We start from the raw sequence: 22369 nt of genomic DNA on the forward strand, positions 1-22369 counted from the left end.
TTATAAGAGTTTTGCACAAAGTATAATTTAGTAATTGCCAACACCCAGTTTAAAAATCATAATAGAAGAATATACAATTGGAAAAAGCCAGGCGATACGGCAAGGTATCAAATGGATTATATCACAGTTAAGGAAAGATTTAGAAATCAACTCGTAGACTGCAAAACTTACCTTATACTCCCTGGAGTAGACATTGGTCTACTCCAGGGAGTATAATTATAGTGACCATAATTTAGTGATAATGAAATATAGATTGGAGTTTAAAAACCTGAAGAAAAGGTGTCAGATAAATCGGTGGAATTTAGAGAAGCTTGAGGAAGAGGAGATAAAGAAGACTTTTGAGGAGGACATAACAAGAGGTCTGAGTAAAAAATATAAGGTAGAAAATATAGAAGAAGAATGGGAGAAAGTTAAAAAGGAAATTCTTAAATCAGCAGAAGCGAACTTAGGCGGAACAAAGAGAACTGGTAGAAAACCTTGGGTTTCAGACGATATATTGCAGCTGATGGATGAACGTAGAAACTATAAGAATGCTAGTGATGACGAAAGTAGAAGGAACTATCGAAAATTAAGAAATACTATAAACAGGAAGTGCAAACTAACCAAAGAAGAGTGGATTAAAGAAACGTGTTCAGAAGTGGAAAGAGAAATGAACATTGGTAAAATAGACGGAGCATACAGGAAAGTTAAGGAAAATTTTGGGGTACATAAATTAAAATCCAATTATGTGTTAAACAAAGATGGTACACAGATTTATAATACGAAAGGTAAAGTCGATAGGTGGGTGGAATATACTGAAGAGTTATACAGAGGAAATGAATTAGAAAATGGTGTTATAGAGGAAGTTGAAGAGGATGAAATGGGAGAAACAATACGGAGATCTGAATTTAAGAGAGCATTAACAGATTTGAATGACAGAAAGGCTCCTGGAATAGACGGAATACCTGTAGAATTACTGCGCAGTGCAGGTGAGGAAGCTATTGATACATTATACAAACTGGTGTGTAATATTTATGAAAAAGGGGAAGTTCCGTCCGACTTCAAAAAAAGTGTTAGTCATGATACCAAAGAAAGCAGGAGCAGATAAATGTGAAGAATACAGAACAATTAGTTTAACTAGTCATGCATCAAAAATCGTAACTAGAATTCTAAACATAAGAACTGAGAGGAGATTGGAAGAAGTGTTAGAAGACCAATTTGGTTTCAGGAAAAGTACAGGGACAAGGAAGCAATTTTAGGCCTCAGATCAATAGTAGAAGGAAGATTAAAGAAAAACAAACCAACATACTTAGCATTTACAGACCTAGAAAAGGCTTTCGATAGATAACATAGACTGGAATAAAATGTTCAGCATTTTAAAAAAACTAGGGTTCAAATACAGAGATAGAAGAACAATTGCTAACATTTACAGGAACCAAACAGCAACAGTAATAATTGAAGAACATAAGAAAGAGTATTCTGTTTAACATAAGAAAGGGACAAGGATAATCCCTATCCCCGTTACTTTTTAATATTTACATAGAACTTCCAGTTAATGATGTTAAAGAACAATTTAGATTTGGAGTAACAGTACAAGGTGAAAAGATAAAGATGATACAATTTGCTGATGATATAGTAATTCTAGCTGAGAGTAAAAAGGATTTAGAAGAAACAACGAATGGCATGGATGAAGTCCTACGCAAGAACTACCGCATGAAAATAAACAAGAACAAAACGAAAGTAATGAAATGTAGTACAAATAACAAAGATGAACCACTGAATGTGAAAATAGGAGGAGAAAAGATTATGGAGGTAGAAGAATTTTTTTATTTGGGAAGTAGAATTACTAAAGATGAACGAAGCAGGAGCAATATAAAATGCCGAATAGCACAGGCAAAACGAGCCTTCAGTCAGAAATATAATTTTTTTACATCAAAAATTAATTTAAATGTCAGGAAAAGATTTTTGAAAGTATATGTTTGGAATGTCGCTTTATATGGAAGTGAACTTGGACGATCTCAGAGTATCTGAGAAGAAAAGATTAGAAGCTTTTGAAATGTGGTGCTATAGGAGAATGTTGAAAATCAGATGGGTGGATAAAGTGACAAATGAAGAAGTGTTGCGGCAAATAGATGAAGAAAGAAGCATTTGGAAAAATGTAGCTAAAAGAAGAGACAGACTTATAGGCCACATATTAAGGCATCCTGGAATAGTCGCTTTAATATTGGAGGGACAGGTAGAAGGAAAAAATTGTGTAGGCAGGCCATGTTTGGAATATGTAAAACAAATTGTTAGGGATGTAGGGGGTATACCGAAATGAAACGACTAGCATTAGATACAGAATCTTGGAGAGCTGCATTCAAATCAGTTAAATGACTGAAGACAAAAAAAAAATTTAATTAAATATAACATTTGAGCAATTAATAAAAAAAAACAAAACAGACTATAGAAATATAGCCTAAAATTATAAAACTAATAGAAAATAATATACAAAAGTGAGTTCTAAATATTTATAACAATAAATCATTCTGAACTAACTGCTCCTACCAAGAGTCAATGAAATAGAAATACCCTAAACCATAGAAATGTCATTGCAGAACAATGGTACCATTATCTGGCAAATATGGATATATATAAATGAACAGCTTACTGTCATTTTAACAATCTTTAAGTTTTGATTTGTAGCTTCTACCTTCACTTTAATTTGAATGGTATCTACTGAGTTTGTAAAAAATATCTCTAATCTCTTTCTTGGTTGTTTTTATACGTGGTAAGCAACTTGAAACAGCATTGTAGCGGTTATGACAGTGAACCAATTTATATATATAAATATCATGATATAACTCATCCGATCACCATTCTGTAAAACTTGAGATAATTTCTGCAACTGATTTTGTAAACATGAAATGGATAGTACTCTGGGATTTTGATCCATTTTTATTTCAGTTCCACCATGAAAAAATGTTAATCTAGGGTGGCTAAGAGAAAATCATGACATCTCTTTAATAAAAATAATCTTTGTCCTGATAAATATTTTTTAAGTTATAAAATATAATTATTTTTCTCCTGATCTCAAATTATTTTGATACTGTACACAATCTATAAATAAAAACCGCATTCATAAGACTATTACTATTTGTTTGAATATATTTTATTAAGCATAATACATAACAATGTAAATTACTATTTATTTGTAATATTAATGGGCAAAACACATAAAATACTATACTACAACAATTATATTAAGTACAAAAACTTCACTCTTAGGAACATGTTTACATCCATTATGAAAAAAAAATATTTCTAGATATTAAGCAATATTTTCTACTTCTATTTGAATTAAATAATCACAATAATTAAATTACAAAGCCAAATTATAAATTATAATAATTAATAATTAAGGTTTTTAAACAAAATAAATACTTTTTGGAGTTTATTTTAGAAGAAAATACTTAAAAATAAAACCATACTGCTAAATTTGACAGATTTCATTATACTTTTTTCTGTAATACAATTCTCAAAAAATTATACAATATAACTCAAACTAGATCATTTTATTAAATACACACATAACTGGTTAGAAATAATTAACATTTCGTTTCTCTTCCAGTAGATTTAAACTTTTTTTCTTTACACTTTATTCACAAAATAAACATTAAAAAAATAATTAAATGATAATTAACTATAAAATATATATAAAATATAAAGAACACTCTTTCTTTATGACAAAATAATGTAAAATTATATCGCACAAATAGTTTTATTTTATGTTCTCACTGTTCAATGAATAACAGCTGCTCTGTTAACTTACACTTAAATCTAAAAAAATAATACAAACGACTATGCATATGTATTAAGAAATAAATAACATAACAAAAAAAGAAGGCTGGGAAAAATATCATACTTTACTTATATAGATTATAACTTACTAGGCGATTAATTTATATGAATATTTTTAAATCAGAAAGGTCATCTTTCTGTTAATGCTAATTAATAACATATACAAGGAATGTATTCTCATGAAAACTATGTAGATTCAAGTTTTTTATCAGGCAACCAACACATACACTATGTTTCATGAAGAAATGGAAAGAATTTCAGGACGAGTTCTACCAGTGAAAATAATGAAAAAAGTTTATATAAACACGGATCTGGAAATGCTTTGCCAGCAAGTTATGGCTGACGAAAGATTTCACCACGATTCCTGAGCAAACACTAAAATAAAGTCATACTGAAGTTCTAGGATCCCAAATTACGGGGTAAGCTTGATAGTTTCTTATGGTTTTTGAGAAAACTGGACATTAGAATGCACAACATTGAGGTAAAAACCCTATTTTTTATGTTTTACGTGCAATAACTTTGTTAGATGAGTAATAAATAAGTAAAATTTTTAAACAAAACTCGTAGAGAGTTTAATTATGATTTTGTTCATCTTATGATTCTCATTTATTACCCATGTAACAAAGTTATTGCACATAAAACATAACAAAACAAGGTTTTCACCACAGTATTTTGTGTTCTAGCCCAATTTTCTCAAAAACCACTGTGGAGTTTTGAAACCTGTTTTATTCAATTTATCTGGTCAACTAAGAAACCATCAAGCTTATCCCTTAATTTGGGTTCCAAGAATTTCAGTATGGCTTTATTTCACTTTTTGCTCAGGAATCATGGCGAAATCTTTTGCCAGCCATAACAAACTGACAAAACATTTCCAGATCCATGCTTACACAAACTTTTTTCATTATTTTCACTAGTAGAACTCATCCTGAAATTCTTTCTGTTTCTTGGTGAAACACTCTGTAAATCAAACTAGTGTAAACAGTAAAAACATTGTTTTTTCCCACCACTACCTAATCTACTAATTAGTCCGACTCTAAGTTGTTTAATTTGTTTTGGTTAATTTTTGTTATTCTGGGAATAAAAAATCCGAAACTAAGTATGTTTATCATTTTAATCGATAAGGATATAAACAAATTATACTTCTTGCCAGTTCCTTCCTTGTCAGTATCTTGCCAGTTCCTTCTTTAACATTAACAAGTTAACTTACTCTGAAAATTGATTTTTAAAACTTATTTTATTTTTTTTAAGTGAAAACAGCTAACACAATACTATTATTCAAATGTAAATTAATGATAACCAGGAAAAAATCCAATCAAGAATATGAACTGACTTTTTCCTTATTAAAGGAAAATTTATCAACTAATAGGGAGAGCAGATCTAGTTTTTTTAAAAGGAAAGACTACAATATTCAATATAAGTCATTAAGACGTGACAAGAACTTATCAAAATTTATTAAACATTTAAACTCAAGTTCTCATATACAGTCTTATATAAACAATATCAGTCTTAATTCTCTGAAATTAAAATAGGATATTTTTTCCAGCCTTCTTCAGCGGTACACGAATTAAAATTACAGATAATCATCCTTAAATATTCAAACGTCTATCACTAACACATTAACCACAACCACAGCCACTCAAATTAATTAAAATTAGTTTTAAAGATAAATAATTACAGCACGTATACACTTAATAAAATATAAAGCTAACGTTAATAATCATAGTAATATTGATTAATTAATATCAATAATTCATCATCGGGTGACCGATGATGAATTGATTTAAAGGTAGATTTATTGATACATGGAGAAATAAAACTTAGTTTTCATTAAAGACTAAAAGAAATGATAGTACTCTCAAGAATTATATCATAGAAACTTTTCAATATAAATTCTTCTTTACAAATGTGAAACCCTAAAACGGGTAATAAGACTCTCACTTAGATTTTACATAATGATGATGATACGCATTTCAAAATGTAATAACGTTAAATAGAAAAAAATATTACAATCTTATAACAGTGCTCTATCATCAATTAAAAAGTAAACTAATAATTTACTTCTGGAACAATCATCCATCAGATATAAATCAGTCCTTGCTTATAAATAAAATTAAATGCTTGTAATAAAGTGTTGCAAAATCTAGAAATAGATTAGATAATAGATTAAGTTAGTAAAGTAAATAAAACCAGTCTATCTATGAGAAATATATTAGAGGAAAATTTTTTAAATGTATCTTAATTCATAACAATGAACACATATCAATCAAAATACACTGGTTAGAAATTTCATATTATAGAAAAAAAAATTTACTCGCATTAAGGCTATGAAAAAATATATACAATACAGTAAACTGTTAACAATAATTACACAATATGTTTATATTAACGTAAATATAATTATTGAAAATAAATTATCTAAACAGTTTCAACTCAAAATATACTTCCATTAACTTTATAACCATGCTCAGGTTACACTTATAAATAGATTTAAAAAAAACATGTTGCTGTAGAAAAAAATTACAATCTAAAAATTAAAAATAATATTTATCCACACAATGAAAATGGAAAACTGCACATCTAAAACAAAGCTTTCTATATAAATAGAAAACTTAAATAAATAAAAATTAACTCCGAGTGCTGTTCATTAAAGCAAGTTTATTTTCAGGTATGTCCAATTTTTGGCAATTTATTTTGATCTAACATTAAAACTAGAGATATAGAAAAATGTAATTACATTTTTTATAAATTACAGAACTTCCATTTAATAAGTACAAAAAAAGGTCAATAATTTGGATTATTGCATCAATAATTAGTAAAAAAAACTAAGTTAGCTGTGTAGTCAGAAGTAACATTAAAATTGTATACAGTACAGAATAATTTCAAAAATTAATGATGTATTAATAAAAATAACTAACACAAATTTACAATTATTATAGCAATTCTTAGAATTTTAATATTGTACAATGAATACGTACATATTCAGAGTTTATATCAGTTTATTTCTCTGGGGTAACATCATGTACTACTGAATTAATCTGAAAAAGTCCTTATAATTTAAAAGCTTACTTCTTTGGGAACTGTCACACTGGCTAATTTCTATATTAATTTTCCCCCTCTGATATTCCTTCATAGTAATGATTATTAACAAATAAATAAAATCTAACAAAAGACTATTTACCTTATACCAATAATATTTAATGAGGTCTAAATTCCATAATACCCCTGGTTAAGATGCATTAAACTGAAAAACTGCAATAATTTTAACTCTTACACTTCAAAGTGTATACTACCTTCAGGACATAAATAAGTTAATTGCGTTGAAGGTATTCAAAAGATCCTTGTTCCTCCAAATCATCTAACCCCACTAAATAAAATGGAGGGCTTGAATATTTCAATTTTCAAGCCAAAGAGTATTTCAAGCCTATTTAACATATACATAAAAACCCCATTTCCAGAGGTAAAGAACTCAATAATGTCAGGACAAGTTTGAGCCACTATATTCTAGCGATAATAAAATGCGAATGACGTCTTCAGAGCATACCTATATTCAACACCCATTTAAATAAAAATTAATGAAACATGGAATGACGAAGAGAATAATGCTATTAACTGGGAACAACTGGTCAGTTTAGACAAATCTGCATATTTACTTTACTTTTATTATAGATTTGCAATATATTTTTTGGTTAATCCAATTTTACTTTCCTGGACAACAGCAGCTACAATTAATTTGGATAATCTGGTTTGTATTTTAACAGGATTAATATTCAAAGCATTAATTATACATTTTTTAAACAAAAAAAAATTAGATCTAAAGAATCTGGTACATTTTATTATCCGTGTAATATATGTACATAAATGTATAAAAGAAATACAGTATTGCTCTGAATTTGACAAATCGTTTTTAAGAACTCTCATTTTCAACCTTTCAAATTTGGGATGATCTTGAAATTCAAGATATTAAACGTAACAAAATAAAAATTAATATTTATCTTAAAAATATTATCTTTAAAGCAATAAAATACTCTTTAATGGTGACATCAATGGATGAGAAAAGTGACCCAACATTCTGGTAAATCTACTGATTGTTTACAATATGAAAAACTATTAAATGACTGTTGATGTATAAAAAACATTTATATACAACCTTTAATTAGTTTCATCAGAGGCGTTCACCTCAGTAATCATAACTTCACACTATAGCAAATAGCTTAACCTGGCCTTTACACAAAAGTAAATTGATATAAAATGCATTTCTGGAACATCAAACTTACACGGTGCTATAATACATTAAAAAAAACCCCTTTTGGCACATCGGAGGACAGAGGTAGATTTCACCAGTGCTAAGTAGGGGATAAAAAAGATTTCAACCTTTAAGTTAAGAAAAACTTCAAATTTACTCAGTACGACAATGGTTGCATGTAAAAAATGTTTCAATTGTTTAGCATACGGCAAACCCCATCTTCTTACAATTCCAGCAAAATTTTGGTCATCCCTTGCCATAACGGTTGGTCATATCAAAAATTGTTTACTTTTGTAAAATTTGTTTTCTTTGGGTAAGTTTCCTAAGCCAAAAAATCATAGGAACTTTAAATGAATTTGAAATTTTACTTAATAAGAAAGTTACAGGGATATTTTTTTTATTTTATTTTGGCCACCCCTTGATGTAAGGGTTGGTCATATAAAAAACTGTTTCAGACAAAAAGTTTTAGGTAATGTTTAGAGGACTAAAGACCACTTTAAACCGATTCAATACTGTGCCTATTAAGGGATGTATGATTTTTTTGTATTCAAAATCCCATTTTATCCAGCCCTTGCACCAATGTTTGGTGATATCTAAAAACTTTACTTAGATAAATTTTATGCCCTTATCCAAAGAACAGTAGGAACTTCAAATGAATTCGATTTTTACTTAACAAGGAAGTTGGAGTTATATTTTGTTTTTTCGAAAAAGTCTCCTATGGTTCGATTTTGGGACAACTTATTTTTAAGGAATAATTTGAAAGTGATTGGTGCAAAATTACAGCTGTTATCGTGTCCACAAGAAAGTGAAATATATATGTGTGTATATATATATATATAAACGTTTGGGCTGAGGGTGGTTTTGGGGTCTGGGGATGTGAAACACGAAGATATGTCAAAATTTTCCGGAAGTCAAATCATGGTACCCATTACTACACATATAAATCAAAGTTTATAAATATTAATATTTTTCACAATCAGTTTGTTAATAGAAATCACACTTACAAGTGATTGGTGAAAATAATACTGTCCAAAAGCAAGCAAAATCATAATCTGTTCTCTTAAAGTGTAAAATTATTCAAACATTGGACTGCATTGTTAATGAAAGAAAGAAAAACCTGATTTTTATTTTTACAAATAACATAATATTTTATGGTTATAAAATTATTATCTCGTGGAAAATATTATAATATTACTGTAGTCAGCTATCAAAATCATATTGGAGCTGTTTATTGATTAACATTTTTGGCATAAAACTTTTGAGATTATATTTTAATTTATAAATTCTTTAATACTACAAAATTTAAAAAAAATTCTGAAATACATGTAGATATAACCATTTTATTTATATGTTAACAAAGGTCAAATTATTTTTTCTAAAATATTTTTACAATTTAGTCTTTAAATGTGTTTTAAAGTTAAAACTGCACATAATTAAAACCAGTTTGTAACAGTATATCGCAAGGCATTTACAGCAGCTGCAGGCTCATCGTAGTGGAATGAGAGTAACAATAATAGTGAGGAAACATTTTCATCAATTTTGAAGGGGGAATTTGAATCAAGCTGCCCATATCTCTTAGCATCAGCAGCATGGAGCTGATGTGCACTTTTTGGAAAATGTGTATAGTAAGAAGCTTTGTCGTTGATAAGATTTAACACATATTTAAATGTTTTGCAAACAGTTGTCCTATACACTCCAAAATCCTCTCCCACGCTGATTTGATAACCAGGATCAGCAAGGTATATCAAAAGAATTTCCATTTTTTCTTGCACCTCTTTTCATCTGAATTCAGTAAAAACATAGCAGTTACATATTCAACACTATGTTTTTCAAAATGCAGCAACTGTTTGTAATCATCATTGATATTCCGATGACCTTTGAACGTTTTACTATTACCTGCATGAAAACAGCCATTTATATCAATTAAGTATGAACTAGTAATTCTGGTAATTTTCAAGTTTGATCTTGAGCTACCTTGACAATCATTCAGCATTATTTTAAATTTGAATTAATTACTAATGTTTATTCATCTCAATTTAGTAATTACTGTAAAAAAAATGATTACATGTGGTTTTCAAGTAATACTTTTAAATTTAGTAATTAGTAAAAGCCAGTCAGAAATAATAAAACTTAACATTTTATTCACTTTGTTTATGCTTTTATTAAAAAAAGGCAGCTATAATAATTACTTTTGAAACCTTTATAAATTTTGACCCAAATTAAAATCATAAGGCTTAACTAAATTGATTAATTTATTTGTATTTTGTACATTTTATTTTATCAATTTCTTAATATGTTGATGGATGATTTTTAAACACAGAAGTTAAATTGATTTATTCAAAAACAGATTGTGGATAATCGCAACATGATTCATTACTTATCACAAATTCTTTCTTAAAATATGCAGTGACTACGTTAGAGAAAAACTGTTTTTGAGATTTACAATCTATGTTTTATATGGTATACAGGTATGAGAAACTAATATTAAATAAAGGTCTCTCCATTAAAACATTTCATGGATCCATTAGAAAATTGCTTATCTGTAGACTATTTAAAAAAAATTAAACTAATTAAAAAAAATAATATTAAAAAAGTAACATGTTATAATGATAAATTATGTTCAAAATTATAATTAGAATTAATTTTGGATTGGCCAATTCCTTAGTACTATAAGTATTAATAAGAAATTTTGTAAAATTCTGATATGTACAAGTAGATAAGTAATAGTGGTTCTACAAATTCAAGTATACTAATTATGGGTGTTCAAAGTCAAATGTGTTTATCATTGGTCATTTTTTTATATTTTTATAAATAATGTATATTTATTCATTGCTGTTAGTAACATTTTTTGATGTGTTGAGTTATTGTAACTTCTTTTTTGTAAAACTTGAGAGAGCAAACTAAGCAGCATACTCTTAGTACATTGTTTCGCAAATCCCAACAATAATAAGTTAATTTTTTTATTCATTAAAAATGTTATTTTTGTGAATAATTTAAATTTGATGTTTTATAAGAAGCTTACAAAATGGTGTCCAAATTGGGACACTTTTTTAATTCACTTTAGTAATTATTTATACTGATTTTTTTTATTTTTAATGTGATTAAATTTTAGTTTTAAACCAATTTCAATAACTGAGCATCTCAGAGGTTGGTGACAGTCACATATTTTCTTAGTTTTGTTACTGTAAGCTGTTTTTGTTGCAATGCATGTTAGTGTTTAAATCCTATACTGCACATTGTTGCATATGTGCAACACAACAAGTAACATTATAAAATTTGACTAAATAGTCAAAAAATATTAATTTTTACTGCACACTGCAGCTTATTTGAACTAGTAAGAATATCTTAGTATCATAAACTCTCACTTGGAGCACAGTTTATTTTATTTAAATGCCTAAAATTCTAGGCGAGTAAAAGATTTACAAGTTAGTGAAGTTTGTATTTTTCTCAAAGTGGTTTTTATTATTGTGTTTTGTTGCTGACATTAAAAAAATAGCATACACACTTTTATCATGTTTATGTTTGTAAAGAATTTCTTTTCAGAACATAAATATTTATTAGATTTTATGTGTTGCATATATGCTATAGTATGCAATAATAGATATCTAAAGTAGGGTAGTTTTGAAAGACTAAATAACTGTAAATTTGGAACTTATAAAAAACTATCCGTTGGTTAAAATAGGAAATACTGTAAAGAAAAGAGGTTTATGAGATACAAAACATGCTCACAACTGATGAATTTTTATTTTATTTAAATCTAGCATCTGACAGTGAAAATGAACTCTAGTCCAATTCAGAGAGTGTATATCATGAAACAAAAATCAACCAACCCCATCTTGAGCCAGCACTATTAGCTGTTGAAAATGATAACTTATTCCAGGAATTAGAATTAGGTGAAGGGGTTATAGTAAATTTAAATGATGATGAACCGGTAGAGATTAGACCTATAAATGAGAAGACTTACCCATTAGATAATATAAATATTTTCCCAACAGCCAGCAACTTGTCATAAATGGTTCAATTCATAACCTGCCAGTTGGTGTAATTTTACCTAACAATGATATGATCAATTTATCAGTTATTGGTCCTTCTAGGGCAAGCCCAGGCCACTCTAATTTAGGGGACCAATCAGCCCTTCAAGGAAATAAAGCTAAGAACTTAAAATTTAATAATATAAAATGGGGAAAGGGAAATTTGGGTGTTTCTGATGACTTTTCTTGGGAAACTGTCCCTTACCCAAGGAAATTTTGAAATTGGAGACTCATATGAATATTTTCTTTTCTTTTTATCGATGACCTTGTGAATCACATCTGTACAGAATTGTTAGAAACTATGAAATATAGTGTTAGATTAAGATCCAAGTAAACCTTTTGAAATTACTACTACTGAAATGAAGAACTATATTGATATTTGTACAATGATATCAATATCTTCCTAACATTCGAAAGCAGTGTTCCAAAAATCTGCATATTTAGTTATTGTGAAGACAATGGATGTGAACATGTTTGAGAAAATCAACACTTTTTACATTTTAATGATTTATATAATATTTAAAGCAAGCGGTGTATCTGGCCACAACCGCCTTTGCCGAATTCATCCAGTAATTGAGAGATTTCACATTTCATTTGCTACAATTCCAGCTGAAGAAAGTTTATCGGTCGATGAACAACTATGTCCTAACAAAGCACATCATTTTACCAAGCAATATTGTTCATGAAACCCCACAAGTGGGGGTATAAATTATTTTTCCTTTGTGATATAACCAGTTACACCTATAATTTGGAAAGAAAATAATGAACAAAATCATCTCGCATGAATGTGATCTAGGGACATCAGCCAATGTAGTTGTACATTTATTGCGCAAAGTACCTGATAATTGCCGTTACTAAGTGTACTTTGAAAACCATTACACTTCATCTCTCTTCTTGTTTCATTAAGCGTTGTGGTTATTTGCTCTTGGAACAGTTAGGAGAAACAGGTTGCCAGGTGTGAATCTGTCAAGTGAAAAAGAATTGAAAAAAGCCCCAGCCACAATGGAAGAATGTGTTGCCATGTAGATGGTGTAGATATTTCAGCTATCATCTGGAAAGACAACAAACTCATAACTCTGCTTTCAACACTAGCTGGAATACATCGACTGGCAAAAATCAAATGCTATAGCAAGAAAAACAAAAAAAAAAAAACAGAAATTATTGACTGTCCTAAAATCATGCGTGCATACAACCACTGTATGGAGGTAAAATCACAATGAGATCAAAGAATTGGTACATGAAGATCTTGTAACGCCTATACAAGACAACTTCTTGGCTTCTCTACATGTGTGTTCAAGTCCCAGCACGGAAATAAAAAAACCATGATCCTTGCAGATTTCCAAAAATACCTTGCTGTTGCTTTATGCAGGATGTATGAACCGGCGATAGGAAAACGTCAATGGCCTAGCTCTAAAATTGAGGCCAAGAGATGTAGAATGACTCTGTAAGCAGCACTCCAGTTATAGATGTGGGTACAGATGGCAAAACACACTGGCAGATTTGGGTAAAATAGATGCAGAATGCCTAAATGCAAAAGTTGTATGAACATAAACTCCAGCAAATATGCAGTAGCAGCTTTAATTAGAAACAATTGCTTCCATGATTTCCACAGTACATAATCTAAACATTGAGATTTTTTATTATAAAAAAAAATAGATTTACAATTATATTAACTTTTTTATAATTACATTTTTTTTTCTAAAAGATATCAATGCCTAACATGAATATTTATAGTTATTTCATTACAGTAATACCAATAAAGTATATTTTTCTTGAAATTCTGTTATTCATTTTCATGATTTGAATTCATATTATCAGTAAATTGGTGTTTTATTATTATTAATAATAAAGTAAGTAAAGTGTAAAGAAGGTTGTTTTTATATATGAAAGTATCTCTGTATAGAGAAGAAAAGGCTGCGTTCAAAAATTTTGTAAATACCATATTTGCCTGAATATACATCAAGGTATTTTCCTACATCTTCTCCCGTAAAATGGGAGAGTCGACCTTTGTGTGGTGCCAACTTACATTTGGATGGGACCTAGCTTTTAAGTTGTTTTGCATTTAATTTTTGTTCCTATATTCATGATGGGGGATTTATTACAGTTGATATTTATACTAAACTATCTTCAGTTACTATTATTAATAAAAATACCTAATTAATGAAAAAAGTTGGATGGATAAGTCTTTGGTCAAAGATTGGCTTAAATCAATCTGTCTAGAAAGTTAGGTCTTAAGACAGCGATCCATGTTAATATTCGTTGCATTCAGGGGTCATTCGACCAAAAATGTAAAATCTGAAGTAAAAAAATTAAATACAATTAGTAATGATAACTAAACACAGATTTCGTTATACCTGGTTATATGACTTCAGAGTTACAGGTTTTAGATGTAGTTGTCAACAAGCCTAAGATAATCTTAAAAAAGTCATGCAACTTGATAACACCAGACAGCATTAGACAAGGATTTAAAAAATGTTGCATTAGCAATACATTAGATGGAACTGAAGATTATATTCTGTAGGATGAAGAATCAAATAATGAAAATAACTTTTTTTTAGATAGCAGTAGTGATGATGATAGTGTTAATGTTTATGTGTAGCAGTGAATTTTTTAATGAAATTTTTTCATGAAAATGTACAAAAACAATTTAAATAAAAATTTTAAAACTGCAATCATTAATATTTATTCTAAAATATTTCTTACTAAAAATGTTATACACAATTTTACATTTTTTATTTTTTATTGTGATAATATTTAGATGAGATGTTTGTTTCAAAACTGTCCTTATTCAAAAATTTAAAAAATTAGTTAGCCATGGGTTATGATTCAGTAGGCATCTCTAAATCTGTTACAGTAGAAATGATGTTTCAAAACTACAGTTTTCCTAATTTAAAACATATGTAAAAATCGATTGTGCTTTCAAAACTTTCCTTATCCTTCCATATGGTCGCAACAGAACTTTTCTTTTCCATGTCACATAGTTTGTAGCAAAAGTATCCTTTTCCCATGATCTCCATATTGGATTTTTTATATTTTGCTATAAATCTGCCTTTCCTACATTATAAAAGTAACTTCAAAATAAAACACTAAAGTATTATTTTGTATCAGTACAAGAGTACTATTTATTAAATAAATAATAAAATAATTGTTTTTATTATTAAAATAATTATTTATATTTTTATTTTGAATTGGTACAACTGAATTTTTTTTCAAATTGGTTTTATAGCTGATTTTATCTGGGTACTCTTGTTTGTTTTCAGATTTTTATAAAAATAGTGTAATATTACATTACGGAAAAGATTGTAGAATGGAGAAAGATAAAATAATTGAATGCGTTACAGATCAAAAAAGTAGAAAAGTAAAAAGACAAGTTCATACATGGAAAAGAGAAAAAGCAATAACATATAGGTTACAATTACAAATTATTTTTCATAATTACATAATTAAATTTCAGTACTTCAATCTTATATTTAGTTATATCTTAGTGAACTTCCTAATTCCTGGATACTAATTATTATTGATTTTTTCAGGTATAAATCTAAGAGTTTACTAAGTAGGGCAGCATGTGGTTATCTTACAAAAACCTTTAAATGTATGACAATCGGTATGCAAGACATCAGGCGGTTCCATTGGTCTTTTTATGATTCTTCTAATAAACTAGTCCAGAGGCCTTTATTTTGAAGTTTACTTCTCAGTGCATCCCAAAATGGAAGTCTTGAGTAAAAGTTCCAAACAGTTCTAGAAAAAGTCTGCTAATAAGTATTTTAGAAACCAAAAAGGGATCACTACAGGCATGTGCCAGCATGTTTTTGTCATACTTAATATAACACGGTTCGGAGTACAGAGATCGTACAGAACAAGTCTTTTAAATCATGTTCATTCACCAAAAGAAAATAGAGGAGGAAACAGACGGCCAAAAGTTACAAAAAATGTAGAGAATCTGTAATTGAATTTATAAAAACTTTAAACCCTCTTGAATCTTGTTACTCAAGATCAAAAACAACATGGCTCTATCTCCCTTCTTATTTAGGCATTAGGTAGTTGTAGCATATATACAACCATAGTCATGATGCTGTTTTAAAGTGAAATTTCACTATTACAGAGACATTTTTGGTCACAATTTCAATCAGTTTTAAGTTGGAAGCAACAGACAAATGTTCTACTTGTATACAATTTTGTTCTCAGACTATTAAATCTGTGTGTAGCGTGATGAAAATGATTTAATTCTGAAATTTTGAGTATGCAAAGTAAAGACAAGGCTTTTTATGACTCGCTGAAGAAAGACAATGATAGAGTATGTCTTGTTTTAACATTAGACTGTCAAAAAAATTCATAATCCCGAAAGTTCTAGACCAGTTAGCTTATTTACTCATATAACTATTTACTCACGGTTGGAAAATGAATGATTTAAAGGAGCCAATGAGATTGCATCTGACATTTTTGATTCACTTAATAGCGTCAGCCTGAATGGCATCAAAATTATTCAACTTTTTGCAGATGGGTGTCCAGGTCAAAACAAAAATTCAATTCTCATTGACATGTTAATGAACAGTTAGCTGGATGTATTTTAAACAGTGTACAGCAATATAAGTAATATTCCCATTAGTGGGACATTCATTTCTGCCACCAGACAGGGTGTTTGGCAAGATCAAAAAGATAAAACATACAGAAAATATTATCAGTCCTGAAGAGTATAATGATATTTTTAAAAAGTTTGGTCCTATAAAGAGACTAGGTTCAGATATTCCTGTAATGGGCTAGAAAAATGCCTTACAAGGCATTTTAAAACCTCCAGTGCAATGGCATTTCAATTTTTCTTTAAGGAGCAGAATAATTTTATGAAAAAAAAAAGGCAATGTTTTAGTCAGGGGGCGAAACTACCTGTGCTTAACCGAGGAAAATTATTACATAATTAAATTATTACCAAGTAAAGTAAGTACCCATTAAACAAGCAAAGTTAACTAATGTAGACAAACTTCTGAGTAAATATTTTGGACATGACTCCAGAAGTATCAATGACCTTAATTACTACAAAAGTGTGATTGATTTTATCAGCAGAATGAAGAAATAACAGCACTAGAAGACAATCCAGAGAAGCACAAGATCAACGATGAAGATGTGTGTTTAGTGGTGTAATATGTAATTTTTCTCCTTTCTTAACATTTTTTTTTAAATTGTTCTTCGTACTACTGCTAATTTTTGTTCAAAGTTCTTTGTAATGTTTTTATCTTTAATATTATGTGCAAGTTAATTTGAAAGCTTTTAAAACATGTTGTTTAATAAATAAGGTGTGAATATTAACTATATAATTTTGAAAATAAAATGACAATTTAAAAAAATGAAAATGAAGTCAGTAGTAGTTGCTGCAGAACTATCCTTTGTCATAAGTTTGTGGCATAACTGTCTTTAACCAAAATACTTTTGTAAATATCTCACACAGTTGAGTACTAAAACATTTTCTGTTTATATTTTGGGAATTTTTAGTCAATTTTTTAAGTAATAAAAGTGTTAACACAATAAAAAACCTTTACAACATTATGAGGTTTTTTTATCATTTGCTAACAATCACTTATGTTGGATAAGGACAGTTTTGAAACTCAATGCCTAGGAATAAAATTTAAGAAAGTATGTATATTACAAAATAGTATAATAAAATGTATGTCTAACTTTTTACAGTTATATATAAAAAATTTAGAAATTAATTTTTTATTGGTGGTCAAATTTTATTTGTTGGGGAAAAATTTCTACCAACTTCTTTCTGGAAAATTAAATTAAAAAATGGCAGGGGAGGGTTGACGTATATTTGAGTAAATACAAATTTTTATACAGTGTTTAATTTTTCTGTTGAGAATTTAACAAAACAGCTACAAAATGTACATGCAAGCATATCATATTATGATTTTTGCATTACTGGTCAGTAATGTGAAAATCATGGCGAAGTAATGCAAAAATTTATACTTTTTATCTTATAAAAAAAACATTTTGATACACCTTTGTATACATACACAAAACTGATGCAGAATTAAATAAAAATTTTCCCAGCATAAAATATTTTTCCTTTTTGAGATAAAAAAATTTAAAGTTCATTTGCAAGATGGCAATTAAATATCCAATTAACAATAAAATAATGTCAAACAACACTGATAGTATGATAAAAGTAGTGCATTATTTTCCCTACAATCTAAAAAAACAATTGTAAAAGTAACTCACAACACGAGAAAGTGTACTTTTATACCTTATTTGGCTACCTGTCTTTTTTATGCACATGACTTGTGGGGGATGATTTTTTGCATACAGTAAATTTGTTAAGGTTGTTTCCAAAGGATTAAATACTACAAAAAATGACATGTTGAAAGACAGTTTAATAAAAAAAAACTACCTAATAAATGACTATTCTTTCATCTGTTCATTGGGTTCTTTAAATTCAAATCTATTTTTTTTTTTTTAAATTAATTAGTATTATGTTTTATAAAGTTTCCCCTCAGGTTTTTTTCTGAATTTAGGTGGGACTAATGCGATATGATTTTTAAGGCCAGATATCCAAAAAGTATATATATTTAGAATTAGTAGTTTTTTGTGTGTATGTATAGATATATACACCTGACATTTTTGAACACATATCCATTTTCATTAAAAAAACACAAAAAACTACTAATTCTAAAAGAAAGAAGACATTAATGCTTCAGTGTTCAAAAATAGTTTTCATGTCAGGTATATAAATTACCTCTTGTAGTAATAAGAATTCATTTAAACAAAAAGACAGGTCCCATCACATCACTCTGATGTAACAGAATTCAAATTATTTTTTTATTTTCATTACAAACTAAATTTTACATATATGTGGTCAACTTGTATAATTTCAAGCTCAACATCTAATACAAAATTCTCAACATGTCATTCCATTAACTTCATTTTTATTTTTAATTACCATTTTCTTTATAAAGCAAATTTCAAAAACCATACAAGAATGATTTAATATAAAAATGCTTATGTAATCTAATTACACTATATCATAATTAATCACATTAATGCAATATGCTATTGATTATATTGACATCAAATTTTTAATTCTCTTTTAAAGTTTTTTTTTCACATTGATGCACTGAAACCCAAATGTCAAAAGAACGTTTCATACTTAAAACAATTTCATTTTTTTATAATTAAATGTACACTTATTAAAAATGATAAAACAATAGAAATTTTGAAAGTGTCCTTAGTGGGAATGACAAATTTTACAAATTTCAACATGACGTGTAAGTGGACTAAGCATAAATATCAAACTGCAGAAATACTTATTAAAAAAAAATTATTTTTTAAATTTCAATCATACACAACTTTGCTTTTACAACTAGATTTATCTGAAAATGAACTGTGTTTAAAAAATAATCATAATAAAATTAATCTAGAGAACTTTTCAGCTCAAAAACTTATTTATATCAAAAAAGATTTTAATAATTTTTCAATTACTACAAAATAGTAACACAAAGTTAATTTAAAACATTCACTGTAACTTAAACACAACTGTTTAAAATAACACGGAAAACCAATATGTCTTATCTACCGAAAGGACACTTTCAAATTAAAAAGAATATACACAAACTTCTCAGCTGAAATGAAAAAATCCAATTTATAAAAAATAAATAAAATAAAATAATAATAATGACAATACAATGCACATATACAAGTACAGTACAAATTATAGTTAAACAAAAAATAAAAATTTACAACAAAAATAAAAAAGTTATATATGTATATAAAGATTATAAAGATATAAATTTGTACGTGTTAAAATCTGAGCTACATTGTCATATATTAACAAATAATTTTATGTACAAATTATTGAAAACTGTCAAAAATGAGTTCAAAATAAATAATATATCTTACCTCTAAAACAGAAACAAATATTTAGCCTTTTAATGAACTAAGTCGTGTGGAACGTTTATTTTGTGATGTTAAAGCGGTTTTTGTTTCTGAGCTAATTAAAACTGTTGTTAAACTTAAATTCAAGTTTCTTTTACAACCTGAAACACAAGTAATGCACAAACAAATTGTTTAACTGCCATTAGCAACTTTTCAAACAGTAAAAATATTCACAATAAAGTTACAGAATTATCTTTAACAAAATAACAACCAATAAACGACAAAAATATCACACTTCAAAAATAAAGTTTTGGAAGAATCCCTGTCTAAAAATTATATTCAGATTCTCTAACAAATACTTTTAAGAAAAAATAGATTTTTTTTTAAAACCCAATGTTTAGCAGAATACAATAATAAAAAATGAAAATATTTAAATATAGTGAATCCAAGAATGTAAACACAAAATTGTGAACTGAAACGTGAATTCTCTAATAGCTTGAAATACACAGGTCACTGCGATTGAGAGTAGTCTATTTATACACAGAACGAGTCAATAATACGGAAACCTCCTCAACAATTTTAAAGCCATTCCAGAAAGAATACTGTAACTTTCGGGATAAGTATCTGTCAACTACTTTTCCTTTTGACGAGAAATAGAATTTCAATCCCTTCTGGGGAGATGGCTCAGGGGTTGTAACTCAAATATTCTAAATAGTAACACCCTTTGTGCAATCATTTTAAAGGTCTCTTTAAGACAAGAAAAATGGTATAAATTAAAAGATTGTACAATATTTGTACCCAAAGTGGTGGTGGGATTAAAGTTTGGATTTTGAATAGAATTACACTGATAATTTAAGTAACTGTAATTGGAAGTAAATAAATTTATAAAAATTTGATTAAATGGATATAATGGAATAAAAAAAAAAAACTATTTATTAAGCACAAGCTTTGCTTATTTACTTACATTACATTTTAATAAATGTTCAAAATGTCTTCTCCTTCTGTTGTTTGACAACGTGTCAGTCTGTAATAAAAGGATGATGCCGTATTATTCAATGATTCCCTAGTGATATTTTGAGCCGATTTTTCAAATTCTATTTAATAGACCATCAATATCTTGGAGCTTATTATGATAAACAATACCTTTTAAGCAGCCCCATAGAAAGTAATCTGATAGCGACAATTTGGGTAGTCTCACTGGCCATTATATTCTATCCCTTCAGACATGTCTTCCAGGTAAAAATGCATTTAAAATTTCACATACCTCAAGACCATAATGAGGAGAAGCGTCATCTCGTTGAAACTACATGTTTTGGAAGTCAGAGACAACAATGTTTAGAATGTTTGGAATGATATGGTCAAGAAGTAAAGTCTCACATTTCACTGTGTTTAAATTTTCATCAATAAATATAGACCCCTATTAATCGTCTACTAATACCTGCTCATACATTTAATTTGACTGGATACTGTATATGTGCCTCACGAAACCAGTGTATATGGATTAATATTGACAATTTACATACTGGCAATTTACATAGCCATTTAAAAAGAAAATGGAGCCTCTTCACTAAAAACTATGTTGTTTAATAAATTAGGATCTGCACAAATATTGTTCAGCATAATTTTGCAAAACTCAGAATTTTTCGATCATTTTCATTAAGTTATTGTACCAGTCTAATTTTTTTTTAATAAATTTTGATTTAATTCAGTTTAATTTCTTTTTATTTAAATTTGTTATTTGAAGTTACTACATTTAGTAATTTTCAAAATCCAAACTTCATCCCACCACCGTTTGAGTACAGACATCATACAAACTTTTTATTTATACCATTTTTCTTGTCTTAAGAGACCTTTAAAATGATGAATCATACAAAGGGTGTTATCATTTAAAATATTTGAATTAACCCCTAGGCCAACCCTCAAGAAGGGATTGAAATTCTATTTCTCGTCAAAAGGTAAAGTAGCTGACTGACACTTATCCTGAAAGTTACACTATTCTATCTGAAACGGTTTTAAAGTTGATGGGTTTCCATACTTTTGACTCGCTCTGTATAAGCTCCTGCTATTAAAAATTTTATAAAAGTTTTCAAAGTATTTATTTATGGTAATCAAGAGTTGGTTTTAAGAACTGTGCAGTTCAATGCTTATTTTGATTTAATCTGGAAAATGTAAATGGCATTGCAATTAACACAACTGACCTACTACAAAATATAAATTTTTGTCATGTTCATTTAACAATAAACTGTCTAATGAAATGTATTATATTAACTATTGATTAATGAAGATGGTACCCAAATTTCTAAGGTCCTTTTTTATGAGGTTATTAATAATGGCATTGTCTATAGTTTTATTTATTTTATTGTATTTTTAACTGATTATATGGTATTTTGATATTTGTAGCTTTAAATCTGGTATT

General features: G+C 28.2%; 1 protein-coding gene across 5 annotated transcripts in view; it reads right to left on the minus strand.

Annotated features, from left to right (window-relative positions):
• LOC142319030 (serine/threonine-protein kinase VRK1-like) overlaps positions 1-22369 on the minus strand; it is an 83014-nt gene that overhangs the window by 10930 nt on the left and 49715 nt on the right. For 2 of the 5 annotated variants that reach the window (XM_075355852.1, XM_075355856.1), the window contains one exon: positions 19978-20114. In XM_075355852.1, the coding sequence (XP_075211967.1) occupies positions 19999-20114 (116 nt within the window). In that variant the 3' untranslated portion in view covers positions 19978-19998. Of the gene's footprint in view, positions 1-11412; positions 13145-19025; positions 19196-19958; positions 20115-22369 lie in introns of those variants that run through there. The other 3 variants (XM_075355851.1, XM_075355853.1, XM_075355854.1) reach the window with 3 other exon arrangements.

Source organism: Lycorma delicatula, chromosome 2, assembly GCF_047948215.1.
Source record: "Lycorma delicatula isolate Av1 chromosome 2, ASM4794821v1, whole genome shotgun sequence".
NCBI classification, from domain to species: Eukaryota; Metazoa; Arthropoda; class Insecta; order Hemiptera; family Fulgoridae; genus Lycorma; species Lycorma delicatula.